The sequence below is a fragment of the Hyalella azteca genome, unplaced genomic scaffold, assembly GCF_000764305.2.
Source record: "Hyalella azteca isolate HAZT.00-mixed unplaced genomic scaffold, Hazt_2.0.2 contig14517, whole genome shotgun sequence".
NCBI classification, from domain to species: Eukaryota; Metazoa; Arthropoda; class Malacostraca; order Amphipoda; family Hyalellidae; genus Hyalella; species Hyalella azteca.
In genome coordinates this window covers 25,583-45,177 of record NW_025944397.1, presented here as the reverse complement: position 1 = coordinate 45,177, position 19,595 = coordinate 25,583, and the positions used below count along the sequence as shown (strand labels likewise).

At 40.2% G+C, this 19,595-nt stretch overlaps 1 protein-coding gene across 2 annotated transcripts in view; it reads right to left on the bottom strand.

Moving 5' to 3' along the window:
- Positions 1-19,595, bottom strand: part of LOC108667744 (serine/arginine repetitive matrix protein 2) — a 25,625-nt gene extending 6,030 nt beyond the window's left edge. Inside the window, exons 1-3 of one of the 2 annotated variants that reach the window (XM_047884082.1) lie at positions 19,518-19,595; positions 12,656-13,003; positions 12,318-12,374 (exon numbers count right to left, since the gene is read on the bottom strand). In XM_047884082.1, the coding sequence (XP_047740038.1) occupies positions 12,318-12,374; positions 12,656-13,003; positions 19,518-19,588 (476 nt within the window). In that variant the 5' untranslated portion in view covers positions 19,589-19,595. Of the gene's footprint in view, positions 1-12,317; positions 12,375-12,655; positions 13,004-13,370; positions 16,258-19,517 lie in introns of those variants that run through there. The other variant, XM_018154809.2, reaches the window with a different exon arrangement.

The following is a 19,595-nucleotide window of genomic DNA, read 5'->3' as shown; positions in this document are numbered from 1 at the left end:
ACAAATTCTATATGACGCCTTCATGGCGAGAATTCAATATATCGAAATAAATTACGAGAAGAAAATAAGAAGGACGGAGGCTATTTTGTTACCCACGTTGATACTCGGAACAAAGAACCATAATGATTTAAAAACACGATCAAAATACTCGTGAATTGAGACGAAATATATACAGTACATAATACCCCTCTCTGAATTAGTGTGCCATGTATTCTTCATCACCTGATATATAAAATATTTGCTAAGGAAAATTGACAGATAACTTGTGCGCATTAACTTGGAGTGAGTCAAAGCGATACTTAAATACAACAATCTTGATTAACGACTGAAAAAAAATTTCTACTTCAGTAGAAATTTTCAGTAGAAAAAAAAATTTCTACTTGCAACACAATTAAGAACGGAAAAATCATACAAGTAGTTTTTTGGTTAACATTCTCGGCGGGTGTTGATAAATCTTCAGCAGCATAATTGATGTCGCAGTGTAACGCAAATTCAACATGATAAACGTACAAATCTGAATTAATCAACAGAGCAGGCAGTCAGTCATGTGATTTAGAGTGAACATGTATACCTAACCGAAACTAATTAAAGTACATAATTTATAATTATTTGAAGGTATTTATTCCCAAAACGACAGAATTAGACATGTTTACCTTTGTTCCCACAGAAGTGAACAATCCTCAAGATTAGCAGTGAGGCATTAACGGAAAGGGAAGACACGGCACTGCGTTTTGATGGATTGACTTCAATTTAAGGAAGTGTGCAACAATCGATTACGGAGGTGCAGGAACGAGCAAGTTTTGATGTACCGGTTCATACAGACAATATATACTCACATACAGACAATACTGACTTAATAAAGACTCACATCGATGGCATGCTACACTAAATTCGTCCATAAGGAGGCAACGAAAGGCAGACGGGTCCTTCGTAGCACAAGATCTTTACGGCAGTTCTCACAAATGAGGGAAGAAACCATAAAACTCAAATAACTATATCATGTTTGTACGGGGCAAACGAAGATATATGTTTTACATGGTGACATCCAATGAGCACAATATGCTTCCATTTGATTTGTCTACGAACGTTAATTAAATCAAGCTGTTGCTCTTCGTGCGAGAATTCATCCTCTGTAGACGCTATTTATACCTGAATCATTATTCAATCTTTTGATTTGCAGTTTAGATGATTGGATACAAAATGTAATATGAGAGATACGGTACGTCAAAAATAGCAAAAAAATCAGTCACGTCAACGGACGCTGATAAAAGCACCATTGTTCAATCAGGCTAAATCCTTTCCTTTCTACTATAGGTTAAATGAGAAAGAAAGAAAATGCATGAAGTAGCCGAACATGTAAAACATAGTAGTTTTAACTGAGATATGGGTGAAATTCAATTAAAATAATCATGCAATACCTCGTTTAAGCAGGAAAAAACATTTTAAGAATAATAGACGGTCAGAAAAAGTGTAATTTTTAGTTTATAATACGCAAGTATTATTACGACAGTTAAAGTAAGAACTGTGCGTGAATAATATCAATGTTGCTTCAAGAGATACCAGAAATATCCAAATTACCCGAGTCAGAAAAAATCTAAATATTGGTAAAAGAGTGATTTTTAGGCAAGCACTCTTCTAGAATTAAAACTCGGGCCTTGGTACATTACGTGACATGCTACACCTCATGACAGGGCAGTGGCAGAGACAAGAGCTAACAAGAAGCAAAAGAATCAACAGCGACGCTGGTGCGATAAACTGGGTGCAGTTTATAAGACACATCAAAGGTAAGGAGCTCAAGGTTGACACAAATAGAAATTATAGTTCTTGTAAATGCAACAATTATAACCAAGTGTACATCGAGTAGTATATATGGAATTAAAGTATGCATGAGAGATAAGAATATCAAAGCTTAATCGGCCAAAAGATAAGTGAGAAGGACGAGGAGGAAATCGCAGACACCTACACAGTAACCAAACAGAGCTCAAGCGGTAGGTCATATTGATGCTACTAAGATCACACGGAGACATTATGGATGGCAACTGAACTGATGAGTCAGTTGAAAGGATCTAAATGATGAAGCGTTCAACAGTTGATGCGCACACTAACTAATAATAGCACGCAGCTAATTTGATTGAAGTTGACAGGCCGGTCTTAGAAAATGAAACGTCAAATTTTATTCATTTGAAAAATGATGCATGAAACTAAGGCGGATTGAAAGCCTGTATGTCCATTTCTGGCCTTGAAATGGTCGCTAATGATCAATTATTTATCATTGGAATTATAAGGAAGAGATAAGTGAACTGTGAGGGGTAGGATACTTGTGGAGACAAAAGAACTCGACAGAAAGGGCAGATCTAACGTCCATAATACAGCTCCAGAAATAATTCGTTAAAGATGCATAACATAAACGCATTGTCAAAGAATTAAATGCATACCTAAATCACAAAACAAAACGTCCTCGTTTTGTGCCAAAATAAACAAATAAGCAAATAATTAAGAGACTGACGAGAGGAAATTGAGTGACTATAAAAATAATTTTTAGGAAAACCTCTTTTTATTGACAACCTTGTATGTATGTTAGATCATGTCAATTTTACAAAACACATTGCATGTGATAGTAAAGCGACCTATCAACCTGTCTGATCATATCTGAAAGCATGAAATCATGACGGAGATGGCGATAGAATCTAAAACGTTTAGGAAACCCTCGAAATGCGGGTTTTAACCACTGTATAATGTAAACACCAACCAAACCCTGTCAACTGCGGAGGTGCTAGTCCTACAGTCAACTAATCTTATCAACGCAGTCAACCGTGTGTCCTTACTGCCGGAGACGGTGAGAAGACGCCTCAAAGTCTCACGCTTCTCATCACTGAGAGAATTCGATGAGCCGGCAGCCCTGCCTGCACTACCCTCGCTCGGTCTGAAACCATCTTTGTTACTCAGCGCACCAGACCTACTGTAGCTACTAATTTTCACGGACACCGAAGCCTTGTGACAATCACTTTTCTCTTGCTTGACTGCCCCGTTGAGCAGGCTTGGTTTGGTATCAAGTTGAGATTTATCCAGGCAAGTTTTACCCCCGTAAACGTTCTTCATCCGTTTTTCTTTCTTCGATGACACCGACTTCTCACTCGAGTCTTCGATGGCTGGAGCGTCTCCGCGATCGCAATTTTCGTACTCGTCAGCGTCAGCGCTCGCTCTCCCGTTTGCCCCATCGTCACCGCTGTACGCAATGCGAAATCTGTTACGAATCTTGTTCGTGCTATTCGTGTCAAATAAGAAACTTATGTAGAATAGTAAAACGAGAATCTAATGCATAAAAGTTGATTTTATAGTCACTGAGTGAATTCTACATCACACAATAGTGTAAATGACAACCTTAATATCATGCGGTAAAAATCATTGTTTTGATCGAAAATAATAACACCAGTTCACATGAGCACAAGAGAAATAACATCAGGTAAAAATCTTGGTTCACAGAAGCTACCGAAATACTCACCCCCCGACGGTGTATCAAGTCCAGCAAAAACTCAACGTATTACGTCATCTTTGGCGACTCATGATCACTCATCCAACAGTAAATGGTTTTGTTGTGACCTAAGCTGCGGGTTCACTAAAGATCAGGTGAGCACAAACCTTGTTTGTGTAGATTGTTGCTCCAGTTAAGGGGTTCTTTGTTGAAGTTTGGCCATAATATGACTGGCTAGACGGGTTTCTAGGAGAACACACTTAATGGCGACTTGCAAGCATGACTTATTTCTAGCGCAGGCTGTCAACTCTAGTGATAGTAAAGGAAAAATAAATAAGTGGAAAAGTCTGCTAATAAAACTACATTCACCAATGGAACGGACAATAAATAAAAAATTTTGGTGCTTGTAAGGAAGATTTCTGAGTGTTTAGAAATTAAAATAAATTAGAACTGCAGATGATTTTAAGCAATGAATTGAGATAGAAATTCATAGAATCATAACTCATGAGTAAAATTCCTTACAACGTTAGAGCGAGCCGTTACGAAGAATACAAATCTTCGTTATAGAACTCATTCTTTAAATATCAATCAACTAACAACGCTTTCCTTTCAAACTGATTCGCTAAAGTTACAAAGTTGAAAATCAAAGTTGATGAAACGTGTTGAAACTACTATGAGCAAGATTCATCAGATTGTGCAGACATACCGATTCAAGTGAGTTCTCTCGCGCCGCTAAATGAATGTCAATCGTTCATAAATTCGTTCTAAATGAACCATTAACGGAGATTGTCATTAGCTGCGGAATGTAAAATTGTGCAATTTTACACGGAATATCACTGCTGCAAACCCTAAACCGAGCGAAACGACGTCGTAAACGAAGAATTTTTTCCGAAGAATTTAACCAAAAACCTAATTGCAATCGGCTGTCGTAAAGGTAGGAAAACAAACGGCCGCCGTGACAGAAAATACTGTAAGGGTCTCTGCAAAGTCAAAATAAAATTCACTGAATATAACCAAACAAAAATGAAGTGAATGGAACTAAAAATTCATCTCTTCTATACCTGGAAACTACTTCTAGGCAAGCGTAAGAGAAATGAAATAAAGTGAAGCTCCAATGGAACAGCAATGCGGGTGTTCAAAGAGGATATTACATCGCGTGCAAGCTACAATTGAAACTGTATCATGAAGAAAAAAATTAAATGTGTTCAGGAGGAAAATGAAAAAAAAACTTTTACTAAACAAATATTTATTCTATAGTGAGTGGAAGTAGAACAGTCGCTCGTGTTACAAAGTTACAAAAAAAAGCACAGGCTGCACGTAGACGCAGATTCTGTCATTTGGCAAAGACGATTCTAAAGACAAAACCTACACATCAAATATTGAATTGTAGAAAGTTTAGAATTTATAAATTTTCCATTTTTCGTAGATGAAAAGTAAACTAGTACAAGCAATGTAGACGTAAGTAATGGCACAAGGCAAACATGAGAGCATATTTTTAAAAAGAATTCCAGTTTTTGAACGAATAAAAATTGCTGTCCGCTAAATTAACTATTCTAGTCTGGAATAAAAACACAAAACAGTATCTCTGTAAGTTATCGAGCATGAAAATATGCAAGTGCTGCCTGATAAGCATTGATTTACAATTAGAGTGACGGCCTCGGGTAAGACAATGAATGTAGCTACAGGGTAGCACACGCTAGACGGGTATACAAAATACATGCGGCTATCAATACACTATAAAAATAAACATAATACGTCGAAGGCGATTCAGGAAATAATTCAACGGATCAAGGAGAAAACAGACATAATAAATAAGGGGGATCCTGTCAACAAAATTCGTGCGCTGAATCCGATAATTGTGTCCGGTGCTTCAAAATGAACTCTTTATTAATGAATTCAAAGGTTCACTACTAAGAATGCATCACACTCAACACTTGAAGAAATGACTGTTTTTGTCTCAGTAAATAATAAAAATACTAAGATGACAATACGTCGATTAAGTACACACGAGCAGGAAGCAGCGGATGTGAGGTGACGTGTGCAGCTCACCTCCGTTTCCGCAACGCGTTCTTTTTCCGGGGTTTAGACTTGGACGATGCATGACGTTCGCTGCCTCCGCTATCACTGCTGTCACTCTCATTATTGCTACTGCTGCTGCTGCTGTTGCTACTACTGCTACTGCTGCTGCTGCTCTTCTTTCTTTTATTGGTGCGCTGTGGACTCTGCTCTCTGCTAAGAGATCGATGTTGTTGGTGTCTTTTGCTGCTGCTGCTGCTGCTGTTGGTGTTGGTGGTGGTGCTGGTGCTGGTCTGTGAGGAGAACAGAGAGTCTGTCAGAAAATTATGTGAGCATGCAAATGTAGTTTTGATGCACACAAACATTCACAGATAAGAAGACACGACAGAGAGCAAGCAATACGGTAGAGTGGAGTTTGAAGAATTGAACGTCTATTATAAATATAGAAAACAAATGTACAGGTTACACACATTCAGTTCTAGGATTATTAATTGCATTGACTAAGAAGACTGTACAAATGAACAATCTATGAGAACAACGAAAAGTTATTCATAGTTGAAAATTAATTCGATAACATATTAAAGGCGATAGAAGGTAAGAAAATTAGCAGAAGCAGCAGCAACGAATCGGTGCGATAGATACTTGATATGGACGGCGGAGCTGACATTACAAGGATGTTATACGAATCTTTTACTCGCTTTAAAGAGATCAGGAGCAGAAGAAAAGTAACAGAACTCATGCCCAGAGAAAAATCTAGAGTGCATGGTGTTAATTGGATGTACTTTAGACCTAGGATTAATGTGGATGTACTTTGATATGGTCGATACTGAAGTCTTGTAATTGAGGCGTATTGAAGTGAAAGGCAAAAAAATCAGAGTTACAATGACCGCAAGATAGTGAAAAATCAGCCATCAAAGAGTAATTATTGAAAATATATGGAGTTAGGTGGAAGAAGACTGAAAGATCTCTGTATTCCAGCGATGAAAATTATCAAGTGGTAAATTTCATTGAATGGTCTTGGTATACACGTACATTTTTTACGGATCTCTGTAAAACGCATTGACGATTACAATAATTTAAAGAAAAAACATGTGTGACCCTGAATTTTATATGTTCATAGCAAGACCAATTATAGTGCGAGTAGAACTTATGAACTGAAGAATTAACCTCAAGATACTAAAGAATGTTTAAGGTGGCGAGACAGGATAAAAATTAGTTAAGTTAATTGTACACAACAACTGCACTGGGTAACTCAAAAATGCACTTGATGTTTCTATGGATAAGTCGAGCAGACTTACGTTGCATTCGAGANACCTGTTGAAGCTTGTGACTAGAAACACTTTCATACACTATCACCTGTTGAAGCTTGTGACTAGAAACACTTTCATACACTATCATCTGTTTAAGCTTGTGACTAGTAGAAACACTTTCATACACTATCATCTGTTGAAGCTTGTGACTAGAAACACTTTCATACACTATCATCTGTTGAAGCTTGTGACTAGAAACACTTTCATACAATATCCCCTGTTGAAGCTTGTGACTAGAAACACTTTCATACACTATCATCTGTTGAAGCTTGTGACTAGTAGAAACACTATCATCTGTTGAAGCTTGTGACTAGAGTTTCATTATTAATCAGTAAACGACCAAAATTATCTCACATCAATTAGATCTCCGTAAACTTTAATTATTTCAAGTAAATAATAATATTAAATCAATAAAGAAATGCTTACGCTATAAATATGTCGAGGTTAAGCCTAATAAACAAGCTTCTTCAAATAGAAATAAGGTTGACGACACTCAATAGTTCAATTGGGTTAAAGCATTCGTTGCACATATCATTACAAACTAGGGTGTTGGATGTATCATTAATAACTAGGTAGTAGGATGTATCATTAATAACTAGGTAGTAGGATGTATCATTAATAACTAGGTAGTAGGATGTATCATCACTAACATGTTGGCTTCACAAACGACACGAGATTTAGAATACGCTTCTCGTTTGTCAATTACTATTCACCACGCGAGAAAAATTAAATCGCCTACAAATATTTTAACATCCAACTTTTCATACGACAATGGCACTAATTTTCAAAAGAATATATTGCATAAATTTGCTGAGCAATGTTGATAGTGCGTCTATTGGGGCGACTGCGTCTTTAACAAACAGGGAATGATGAACTGAAATTATTATTAAAGAGTTTGATACACCACAGAAGGCAAACTTTACCTCCAGATGTGAATATTTGCTCAAACTTAACAACAGCTTCATTACTGAGACCTGAAGCTTAGGAGGAGCACCAAGGCTGTGCATTTAGCTTTTAAAAAATTAAAATTGCAATAGTGTTTTGCATTGTACAACTCTTCAGCCCATTATTCAACTTTAACGAAAATCACAAGTTTGAAATTTAAATTACAATTTGCTAGACCGATGCTCGAGAAATATCGGTCAGTGAATTTCAAGAATAAATCGGAGATGAAATGAATTCATGTAAATGATCTGGATTCTGGAAATGATTGGGCGCTGCTCGACATTGCAACTCCTCGTCCCCTCGCGCTTGCTTCATTAATATAACCAAGCAACAGCAGCAGCAGCAGTGACATTCATCCTGGCAACCGAGAGCATTTTCTTTGACTTCGCCTAGAACTTTTTAAAATTTTTGGATCCAATATTTACACGTAAGCCAAGTATTTCGGATACTTAAATCTATTTCGCATCTAAAGAACTGGAAACTCGAGTAAACCTTTAGAAATCAAAGACGTAGAGCAACTCAAAGATACAATAAATGAAGCAAAACGCTCGCGGTTGCCACATTGCGTTAAATCTCATATCAAATTAATGTGCAGACTGGAGCTGCGCAGCAGTGGTAGCAGAAAGAAGTTGTATTGCATCGGACTTGGTATTGCGAACTGAACATTCCAAACAGGTAACGTTATAAACGATCCAAGATCAGTATTATGAGCTGTAGGTCAGCACTGAACCATCATGGTCGACAGAGGTAAATGTTGAGCCGATTCAAGACGGCTTCGTCAAGAGACCGGCCAGCGCGCAGAGCTTCGCAGCGCATGTCCACTTACGTTACAGACATACTATGATACTAAGCATCGAATGAAACGTTGTCAAGTTTAAGAAATGTTCCTATCAAGATTCTATTTCAACTGCAATCGATATAAATTTCCAACTAGATATCAATTACCTTAAAAATATAAATGGTAGGTTATAACACACATACTTTGTACAGCGCAGCAATAAACTCTCATGATTCTTTCTCGTGAGAGAGTAACAACACTGAGAAGCGAGGCGGCTCTACGTACACATGTTTTAGTCCAAACTAACTTCAAGATCAAGAACAAATTATACCCTCTCATCCATCGACTAGGTTTATCAACAGCGCGAATGGCACCAGCAAACGTGTGGATCTCGCTCTGTACATAGACTATTTTCAGAGCATAGCGCGATATTGATCTGTTCTTGATGACAGGATTTCAAATCTGAATGTACGACAATCTACACGCATGACTCAATAAATCACGTCACTTTAGTCGAGTATAACATGTTTGATGTTACAATATCGATGGTAGACGTTATTATGGCTTGGCCCATCAAGAAAAGTAATCAAGCATATCACCAGAGTAGGTATATAACTCAGCACATTATCAAAGGAGGTATTTAAGCACATTATTTTGTCCTGCCATACGAAGGGGAGCGTCGTCTTGACCAGGAGACGCTCCTGCTGCGGGAGCGGCGGAGGCAGCTGCCCCGGCGCTGGGGGCTGTGGCTGCGACTCCTGCTGGACCACGACGAAGAGGATGACGAGTCGCTCTCGGGGGGCGGCGTGGGCCGGTGGTATGGAACCGGCCGCTTCCGGGCACTGAAATGTTCGGTACTTCTTTCCTTTCTACCAGGTTAAATGAGAAAGAAAGAAAATGCATAAAGTAGCCGAACATGTAAAACATAGTAGTTTTAACTGAGATATGGGTGAAATTCAATTAAAATAATCATGCAATACCTCGTTTAAGCAGGAAAAAACATTTTAAGAATAATAGACGGTCAGAAAAAGTGTAATTTTTTAGTTTATAATACGCAAGTATTATTACGACAGTTAAAGTAAGAACTGTGCGTGAATAATATCAATGTTGCTTCAAGAGATACCAGAAATATCCAAATTACCCGAGTCAGAAAAAATCTAAATATTGGTAAAAGAGTGATTTTTAGGCAAGCACTCTTCTAGAATTAAAACTCGGGCCTTGGTACATTACGTGACATGCTACACCTCATGACAGGGCAGTGGCAGAGACAAGAGCTAACAAGAAGCAAAAGAATCAACAGCGACGCTGGTGCGATAAACTGGGTGCAGTTTATAAGACACATCAAAGGTAAGGAGCTCAAGGTTGACACAAATAGAAATTATAGTTCTTGTAAATGCAACAATTATAACCAAGTGTACATCGAGTAGTATATATGGAATTAAAGTATGCATGAGAGATAAGAATATCAAAGCTTGATCGACCAAAAGATAAGTGAGAAGAACGAGGTGGAAATTGCAGACACCTACACAGTAACCAAACAGAGCTCAAGCGGTAGGTCATATTGATGCTACTAAGATCACACGGAGACATTATGGATGGCAACTGAACTGATGAGTCAGTTGAAAGGATCTAAATGATGAAGCGTTCAACAGTTGATGCGCACACTAACTAATAATAGCACGCAGCTAATTTGATTGAAGTTGACAGGCCGGTCTTAGAAAATGAAACGTCAAATTTTATTCATTTGAAAAATGATGCATGAAACTAAGGCGGATTGAAAGCCTGTATGTCCATTTCTGGCCTTGAAATGGTCGCTAATGATCAATTATTTATCATTGGAATTATAAGGAAGAGATAAGTGAACTGTGAGGGGTAGGATACTTGTGGAGACAAAAGAACTCGACAGAAAGGGCAGATCTAACGTCCATAATACAGCTCCAGAAATAATTCGTTAAAGATGCATAACATTAACGCATTGTCAAAGAATTAAATGCATACCTAAATCACAAAACAAAACGTCCTCGTTTTGTGCCAAAATAAACAAATAAGCAAATAATTAAGAGACTGACGAGAGGAAATTGAGTGACTATAAAAATAATTTTTAGGAAAACCTCTTTTTATTGACAACCTTGTATGTATGTTAGATCATGTCAATTTTACAAAACACATTGCATGTGATAGTAAAGCGACCTATCAACCTGTCTGATCATATCTGAAAGCATGAAATCATGACGGAGATGGCGATAGAATCTAAAACGTTTAGGAAACCCTCGAAATGCGGGTTTTAACCACTGTATAATGTAAACACCAACCAAACCTTGTCAACTGCGGAGGTGCTAATCCTACAGTCAACTAATCCTATCAACGCAGTTAACCGCTAACCCTCAACCCCAAATTTTTCGACAACGCACGCTCCTAACTCCTAAACAGTCAACCGAAGCACCCCCCTAACCCCACACAGTGTCCCCTAACCCAGTTCAGTCAACCGCCGCGACCCTAACCCCCCTCCACAAACAGCCCACCGCCTGTGAAGACTAAACGAGAAAGTGTTTCACATCAGTCGCTCGTACAGCTCAGTGTGTAAAGTAATGCATCACTAGACATGGCTAACATTAAGGAGAGATTACCTTTGCCACAAACCTTGGTTTAGGAAAGTCTTGCCAAAGAGAAAATGACGGAATTAATTAGGCTTCAAGTACAAATCGAATTCAGAATGATACTTTCGTAATGAAGTATTTGTTTTGCAACGAGATGATTTTACAAAAAACAGCATTTGAAGAGTAATTTAATAAAGTATGACACATGAAATTTAAACCTGGTTAAAATTTTCAAAATCTCCGAGTTTCAAGTGAAAGGAACTGAGGACAAATAAACAAGATGCGTATGACTGATTACAAATTGAACGGTCATACGCTGGTAATTCCTGGTCGATAATATGCTGGTTGTTCGTAAAAACAGCACTCAGACAAGAGGTACAATTTGGGAGTAAAAGGTGAAGTATCGCGTAAATTAAGACCACATAAAAATATATTGGGTAGCTCCATATCTGAATAAAGTTATAATCCTAAAAAATTTACCGAATGCGGCTAGTGATCGTCACCAAGTAAACTACGACCAGGGCACATTTTTTCTTCGAATTCTTACCTCGGCTGAAATAAATTTTGACACTACATAGGATGAAGCTATAGCAGGAACATCCAGATATATAAATTTTTTTACAGGGAATTTGGAAGAGATTTAGCCAAAGGGTACTCGAAACGATTGTAGTACCAGTTTCAAAGAGGTACGGGAATCGAGCGTATCACCAGCTGTTAATAAACTTACAAAATACAAAGAATTTTATTCGCATAAATAACGATGATCGTTTGAACTAAAATGATGCTATACAACCTGAAGGCGACATTGTACTGGCTTCATTATTTACAGGAGTAACATTTCTATATACAAGATAACTTTCGCAACTCAAATTCTTAACAGCGAGTTTTATTTTTTTGTACAAAGTGAGCTAAATTCGAGCCGTTTTGATTTTACGAGTCAAGTTCCTAGAAAATGTATGACAAATAATATTACTCCAGATTGAGATATCAATAGATGTCTCTGACTGCGACTGATAATGTATCGGTTGGGAACATTTTTACACGCCATAATTCCATTAATTCATATTTCTACGCAGAGCACAAGCCACGAGGCATAATAGACAAACGAATAACTACACAAGACAAGAATAAGCCACGTGAGTGACACGAGCGTGGGGAGTTCATCTTTAATGACACATAATAGAACAGTTTCTCCTCACCTGTTCCGCTTCCGCTTCTTGGATTTGTGTTTCTTCGGAGGCTCGGAGCTCGACGACCTGGACAAAAGGAAATTTTATCATCAATGTCGTCAGTATAAACATTATTTTGAAATGATTCGATGAGGAATTGTCGTTTAGTTTTTAACATGTACATCATCAACAACCATTTTGCTAAAGACACACATAATTATATCATGAGAGAAACATAAATGTATTGCAAACTTGAGAGTTTAGTTGACTTACCATTTACAAAAATGGATATTTCAAAGAAAAAATCTGATATCTCTACAAATTTGACCAATAAACGTCAAAAAAGTTCTACTTGTCCTACAACTAACCTGTCTCGACTCCTCTTCTTCTTTCTCTTTTTGTCTTTCTTGAGTTTGGAGTCCGTGGTGGCGGTGGAGGGTTCAGGTGATGGAGTCCGTACCCACGCGTACGTCTTGACGCCTCCTGCAGCAGCCTCTTTCTTGGCCGCCTCACGCCTCTCCGCCTCCTTCACTCGCTCAGCCTCACGCTTGGCCGCCTCCTCAGCCTCCCTGGCCTGACGCACGACTTCTTCCTTCGCCCGCCGCTGCGGGTCAAACGACGAACCCTCCACGAAATACTCGGAAATGCCGAACGCCTCCTTCAGCTTAGCGTTCTTCTCGTGCTGGGCCTCTGCCACCGCGTGTGTCTCGTGAACGCTGCAACACAACACACCAGCAAACCGTCGTTACACACATTACAATATGTGATCACACAGATTTATTCTTTTTATTGACAAACCAAAAAATCCATGAGATTTTCGTTCGTCGAAAGATAAATAACGGGCATAAATCGGTAACGTACCACCAAGCATAACTTACAAGGCTGGCCCGCAAACGAGTTCCGAAGGTCAAATAGAGGCACGCGAAGACATCTCGTAAATTTCAGAACTATTGTGCAGTCAGAAAAAAAATAAGCAACCAAGTGCCGAACCCATATAAGACCTACGTGCAGAAATGCTTATTATTTATTAAGTTATATAATAACGGTAAGATCAGATGAAATGGTCGAATTCAAATGTCTAACCTGACGTAAGACCTGAGAGTGTGTTGGCGGATTTTGGAAGCGGGCGGCTCGTCCTGGGAGCTGTGCGACGAGCTACCCACAGACGAGTCTCTCTCGCAACGCTCGTGACGAGGAGGAGATTTATCATCTTTATCTTCCACCGTCGCAGGCGCGGGGCACACAAACGCACCCGTCGCCGAAAACAGACGCCGTAATCTCTTGCGTTGTCGGTTCCGTCGGTTACGCCACTTACGCCGCGGCAGCATCACAGGAGGCACAAGAGCGGCACCGCTGCCTGAGCTGGCGCGGCACTCGGAGGCAGCAGCGAGCTTATGTAGCAGAGCAGACTGCTGCGCTAATAGCGTGGCCACCATCCGCGGCCATTGCTCGTCCACCGTCGCTAGCGCGGCAGAAGTGCTCGCGATGGACGCTGTGGGCGACGAGCGGTGAGTGGAGGAACGCTGAGCTATCGTGACGCACGAACGCAGCGCGGGCATCAAGCTTGAGCAAGACGAGTTGGCAAAGGAGGTATCGTCTGTCTCGATCACTGAAGCCAGGCGACGGGAAGGAGACAGGTCCGGCCTGCTGATGCCTAGAACTGAGTGTCCTCGGCGAGATGGGCGACCGCAGTCCACATTACGGAATTCAACGCTCGACTGGCGGATGGACGACTGGTAAAGATTTTCCTCGCGTACACGCGAAATTTCGAGACATCGAGCCCACGAGCTGCTCGAGTCTCGGGCTAGCCCGGGGCTGTTCGATCTTCCTACCGCACCGCGACGTGACATTACAACTATACCATTACTCCGAGCGGATAATTCTAGCTTTACAATATAAGCGGAATTTAAACGTCCCTTAAAATGTCTAAGGGTGAAAAAATCGTTTCCGTACGGCGGGATTGAAATTTAGCATATTTGTCTATTCATAATTTTTCATCGGAGTTCCGACCATGATCGTGTCTCGATAAAACGCTCTCGTAACAATACAACTATGACGAGATGTTTAGCGACAACGTAGACGCTCTAAACTTTCGAACTTGAATTACAGGGATGGATAAGACGACCGAACTGTCGGACGAGGTGGCCAAGGCTCATAACGATGCGAGCCAACAAATGAAGAAATTCGTCATTGGTCACCGAGGGTTTTAGAGGGCGGGAGGAGCCTTGACGAGCATGATGTCCAAGGCAGATATTCAAACGCGAACCTTAATTAAGACGATCTATTTTACTTAAAGAATGATTAGCTACTGCAAGCGTTCACGTACATTGGAAGACGCTCAAGAAAGACTACAAATCTCATCGGAAGACAGAGTTCGAAGGGCATGAATGACGAAGTCAGACCTACGCATAATCCAAGTGTAGCACCGTAACTCTAATCGACACTGAGCTTATTATACGACTTATAATTGAACGCGAAGGCTTATCAATGGAAGACTCGTTACGTTACCTTAGCTTAAAAATCACATGATTCTGGAAGACTTTAGTGATTTTATAGGAGAAGAAGGCTAGCGACTACATGGGGCGAGGAGACCCCACCACAACGAGAGCGGCGCTCCTCCACCTAAGATACATCGCACTTCCCTCGTGTTCTACGACTTCGTTTCACGACATCACTTTATCCAATTCATCATGTTTTAAGGCATGAATTGGTCACGTTATGCGACAAAACTTCATCAAATTCATCATGTTTTATGACAGAATTTAATTAATTTAGCAGACAAATTCTGTAGTTAGACATAGATAAGTAGATATGGTAGCGCCAACGGATTTCACGTCGTACGAAAGCGAGATAAGCGGACATTGATCGACACTAGCATTTTATAGAACGTTATCTCGACTTGAGAAATGCCAAAAAAGTTGCATTTGACGCGGCCGGCAAAATCGACGAAAAACACTCGCGATTATTATTGAATAACCATCAATAGCTGGGAAAACTATTTAGTAGACACTTTACAAATTTTTGCCCCATGAGCTGATTTTATGTAAAATATTGAATAGTGCGTTACGAGAGTAAAATATTCAGGGTACCGGTAACGCGGAGCCTTGCGAGAACGCATCAACGTGAGCTCGATTTTTTCAAGTCAGCTTCACGATCCTACACCATGACAACTTTCTACTACATGTCGGCGTTTCATATCATGTCGATGTTTACACGATCACCGGACATGACATACACACACGCAATGAGAGCGCCAGCGACGATCACATTTTCAATTGCGAGCGATATTCACATTTACCAATAAAATCCGGTATTTCATTCTAAGTTCACACTTTCAAAACCTTTTTCACAGTTAAAAAATATGATTAACACCACCGGGAATATTTTTCAACTGTTCTACTTTAAGCACACATTTTTTCCGACGTCTAGCGCCCATCGAAATGATTCGTATGTTATCACTTTTTCTATAATTTCGCAAACTATCACGTTAAGCGAGTAACATCAACAGCACTGCTCTCTTCAATCCAAAATGGTAATTGTCTGCGTGAAGAATTTAGAATCCATCATTTATATTAACCTTAGAAACCCATCGAAACTTTCTTCGACTTTCAATTGCTGATCGCGCGTCCAGCCGTGCAAGGCGGAACTGCGATAGTCGTACGTTTGAAGGGTCAGACGCGATATAACGTAATGAATCAATCAGAATAAGCCCTCCTACTCCGTTTTTTAAAAATGCACAGTATCAGAGGGGAAATGTTCTCTAGTGATGGACGTGCAATACTCCGTTGATCTTCAGTTTTCTGATGGTTTCGCTTTAGAATTCGCCTCATTTTCAACCCACAAGGCAATGAAGCACGAAGTTTTTTTTACGAAACTTTTCACACTGGTAATACATTGGAATTAGATTCCAAACGTTCGTCGAGTGCAACATACATGATATTGAGGTGTAGGTTGTGGGTAACGTTCATAAATGGTTTATTTCAAGTGTCGGAAGGTTTGAGGCATAAAGCCTTACTTGCTTCTATTCAATGTCGATAAATAAATACAACACTGGGGAAATCCTAAACAAGAATGTTGAAGCTGGCGCATCACAGCAGCTAGAGTTCGTTCCTGCCATGACAGTTCAAACTGAGACAACTGAAGCTCGGTCGCGCACTTTTGCTGCGTGAAGAATAAGGCTTTGACGTTGGTGGCATAGCGAGGATCACAAACTCAAATTTGGGTGATATGGACTCGACGAATGCACACAAAAGAGAATAATTAAGCGAATTTTGTAATCGTCTGGTGAGGGCGTGGGTTATCAGGAGCGTCGCCACGAGGACCGCCACTCATGAGGACGCGTGTCGTACTGAGGCTGATGCTGGGTGGCAGCAGGACGGTCTTATCACACTCTCGCCGAGGGGATCCTACGGCATCCCCAACCTCCCATCCTACGGCATCCCCAACCTCCCACAGCAGTCTCTGCGTCCCCTCCTCAACTCTATGGGAGTTTCCAGGATTGAGGACATTACCCAACACTCTATGGGAGTTTCCAGGATTGGGGGACAATACCTAACTTAATCATCTCTGGTATTCTTCAGAATTCAACATGACTTGCTCGAAATCAATGCACATAAATAAATTAAACAACGCAATGGTTAAATAAATACGCAGTTTTGTAAATGCTATTCAAGTAAAAGCGCATAACAATCAACTATTCGGCCACTGCAATATTCGGAAGCAGCACTTGAATTAAGCAAGCACAACACGACCGGCCAGAAATGGCCTCCCTGGCAGCGAGAGCCGCCCCACTCCTGCGCAGCTCAGCTAAATGCAAGCTTTAATCACAGCCAAATTTCCCCCGCCCCTTCCTTCCCCTTTACTCCCTTAGAAACATGCTCCTTCCTCCCCGTTTATTCCCTTAGAAACATGACCTCCCTTACCCTCCCCTTACGAGGGGAGTTAGCGCCCACTACCGGATACTCTAACATTTTCTAACCTACAATCTCCACTCTGTCGACCAGTTTTTATCAGGATATCCAAATTTTTCTTTTCTCCACTTTCGATGAGGAACGAGGCCATGTTCTGGATCCTCAGAACATGGCCTCGATGGCCTCGATCCTCAGAACATGGACTAACGATCCTCAGTTTTGAAACTATGTTTTCCCACCCCAGTCATACCAAAGAACCTGTTTCCTTGTGTTAGACGAGATCATTTCCAGTTGTTATACATACTTTCTCATCCTCGTGCTTCTGGATTTCATACTCAAACGAATTTTATACCTTTATGAATTTCATGCCCATCTGAATTTCATACCATCTGAACTCCATATGCATCTGAACTTCATATCAATCTGAACTCCATATGCTTCTGAACTTCATACCCATCTGAAGTCCATATGTATCTGAATATCATGTATATCTGAATTTCATATCTTCCTTTTGCACATGGCCCCGTCCCTGAAGAGCCCAAAGCTGTCATGGCGGTCTGCACGGCCAAGCAGCGATCGATTGCTAAACTCGCCTCCCCGACTACCGATCCTGAGCGCAGTACAGACGTTTTAGCCTGTATTGTAAAGATCAGTTCAATGCGCAGCAAGATAAATAATGTAGAGTTGCTTATAGAAAACTTGCACAGTTGCAGTGAATGGTCAGAAAATATAGTATCATGAAAAGTATAAATGAAAACTCTACGGGATATACTTCGAACATTCAATTTAACCAAGTAGGAATTGAGACTTGGTTCAGCAGCGAGCGCATTGAAAATGAAAACACTTGAAAATAAATGACAATATTTTCTATTAAATATAAAATCGTGTTCTCAGAAGAAAAAATACATAGAATGAACGCGATATTCACTCGGCTACATTTACGGCGTGTTTTTGATTCCATTAAGCCATCGTACGCTAGTTAGAACAAGTCAGATCTCCTGTTTCTCTCGGGCATTTAATTGTTGCAGGAATATTTTCCGCTTTCATTATATTTATTTTAATTTAATTCCCTTAACAATAAGCCTTAGCCAACATCGAGCTTCTGAAACAATTCTTAACCCGTTTTAAAACCAACGTGCGTATTGGACATTGCGTAAAATGGAAAGACGTTTCGTTTAAAACGCATCTATGGTGCACCTTCCACAAAAAAATATTACATCAGTACTCATTGCAGTGAGTGACAGAGCGCATTTTCTCGTCGACGAAAACGTGAAGTCACGGACGGACAGACGGACGGACATGACGAGCACAATAGAGCCTTTTTTCCATAAATGAGAAAATGCGTTAAAAACAATCATATATCAATTCAACGAAATTGAGAAGAGAATGAGCTTCCTCTTGCGCAGCTCTTAAAAAGAAGGAGAGCAGACGTTGATGTGAGCACAGGAGAAACTAAGCTCCTTAGGCAGAGCTCACCGGCAGCTTCATCGCGTCAGAGGGACTTAGCGACTCAGACAGAGCCTTTGCTCGCTTCAGACGCAGGCTTCTCCATCTAAACGCGATCTCTTCGACCCACAGGCAACTTGCAACTATATATCACAAAGTTTGTTCCGTTGCATCTGTCGTTTTGAGCAATAAGGATACCAAAGTATTTCACCATGGATACCAAAGTGTTTCATCGTCTCATAAGCCGAAGGGTCATTGGCAAGGTAAGAGATACAAACTGCAGTGATTCCCAAACATGCTGAGAGCGGGTACCGCTTCGCGGTCTCATACACAGTTGCTGTGGTACAAAACCAGAAATATACAGCGCCTATGTAATACACATTAGCCACAAATATTTTCAATTAGTGAATCAAGTAGGTGAGTAAAATAAAAATGTAGCCAATATTTCGCGCGCAACAATTGAAAGGCCCTCGAGAACTGTAGGTGGACGTACGTCAGTTTGGAAACAACCACGAAAAAATTGTGATGACATGACCAAAACAATAGACCATGTCAGCGAAAGGAAAAGTACATTTTCTAGTCAGCGAAAGGAAAAGTACATTTTCTAGAGACGGGTCAACCTACTACTTATCACACAGAATCTCGCGAGCCAAGCAATGAGAATCTACTTCTGGAAGACACGACATTACACTAGTCAGATACTATGCAAAAGACGTTAGAATAACGTTTGATAAACATTGATTAAAGAAAACAACGTTTAATTAAACGTTCGATAAACTTCAGAGCATTTGGACTAAATTCTGCATCGAAACAACACAGGTAACATACTACACCGGCAATGACACCAGTGGAGCAAAAAATTCCATATACTCACAGTGGTTTGCCGTACTGGTCTTTTTGTATGATGGAGCCGCTCTTGCCCGACTGTTCTCTTGCCAGCAGCATGGCACGG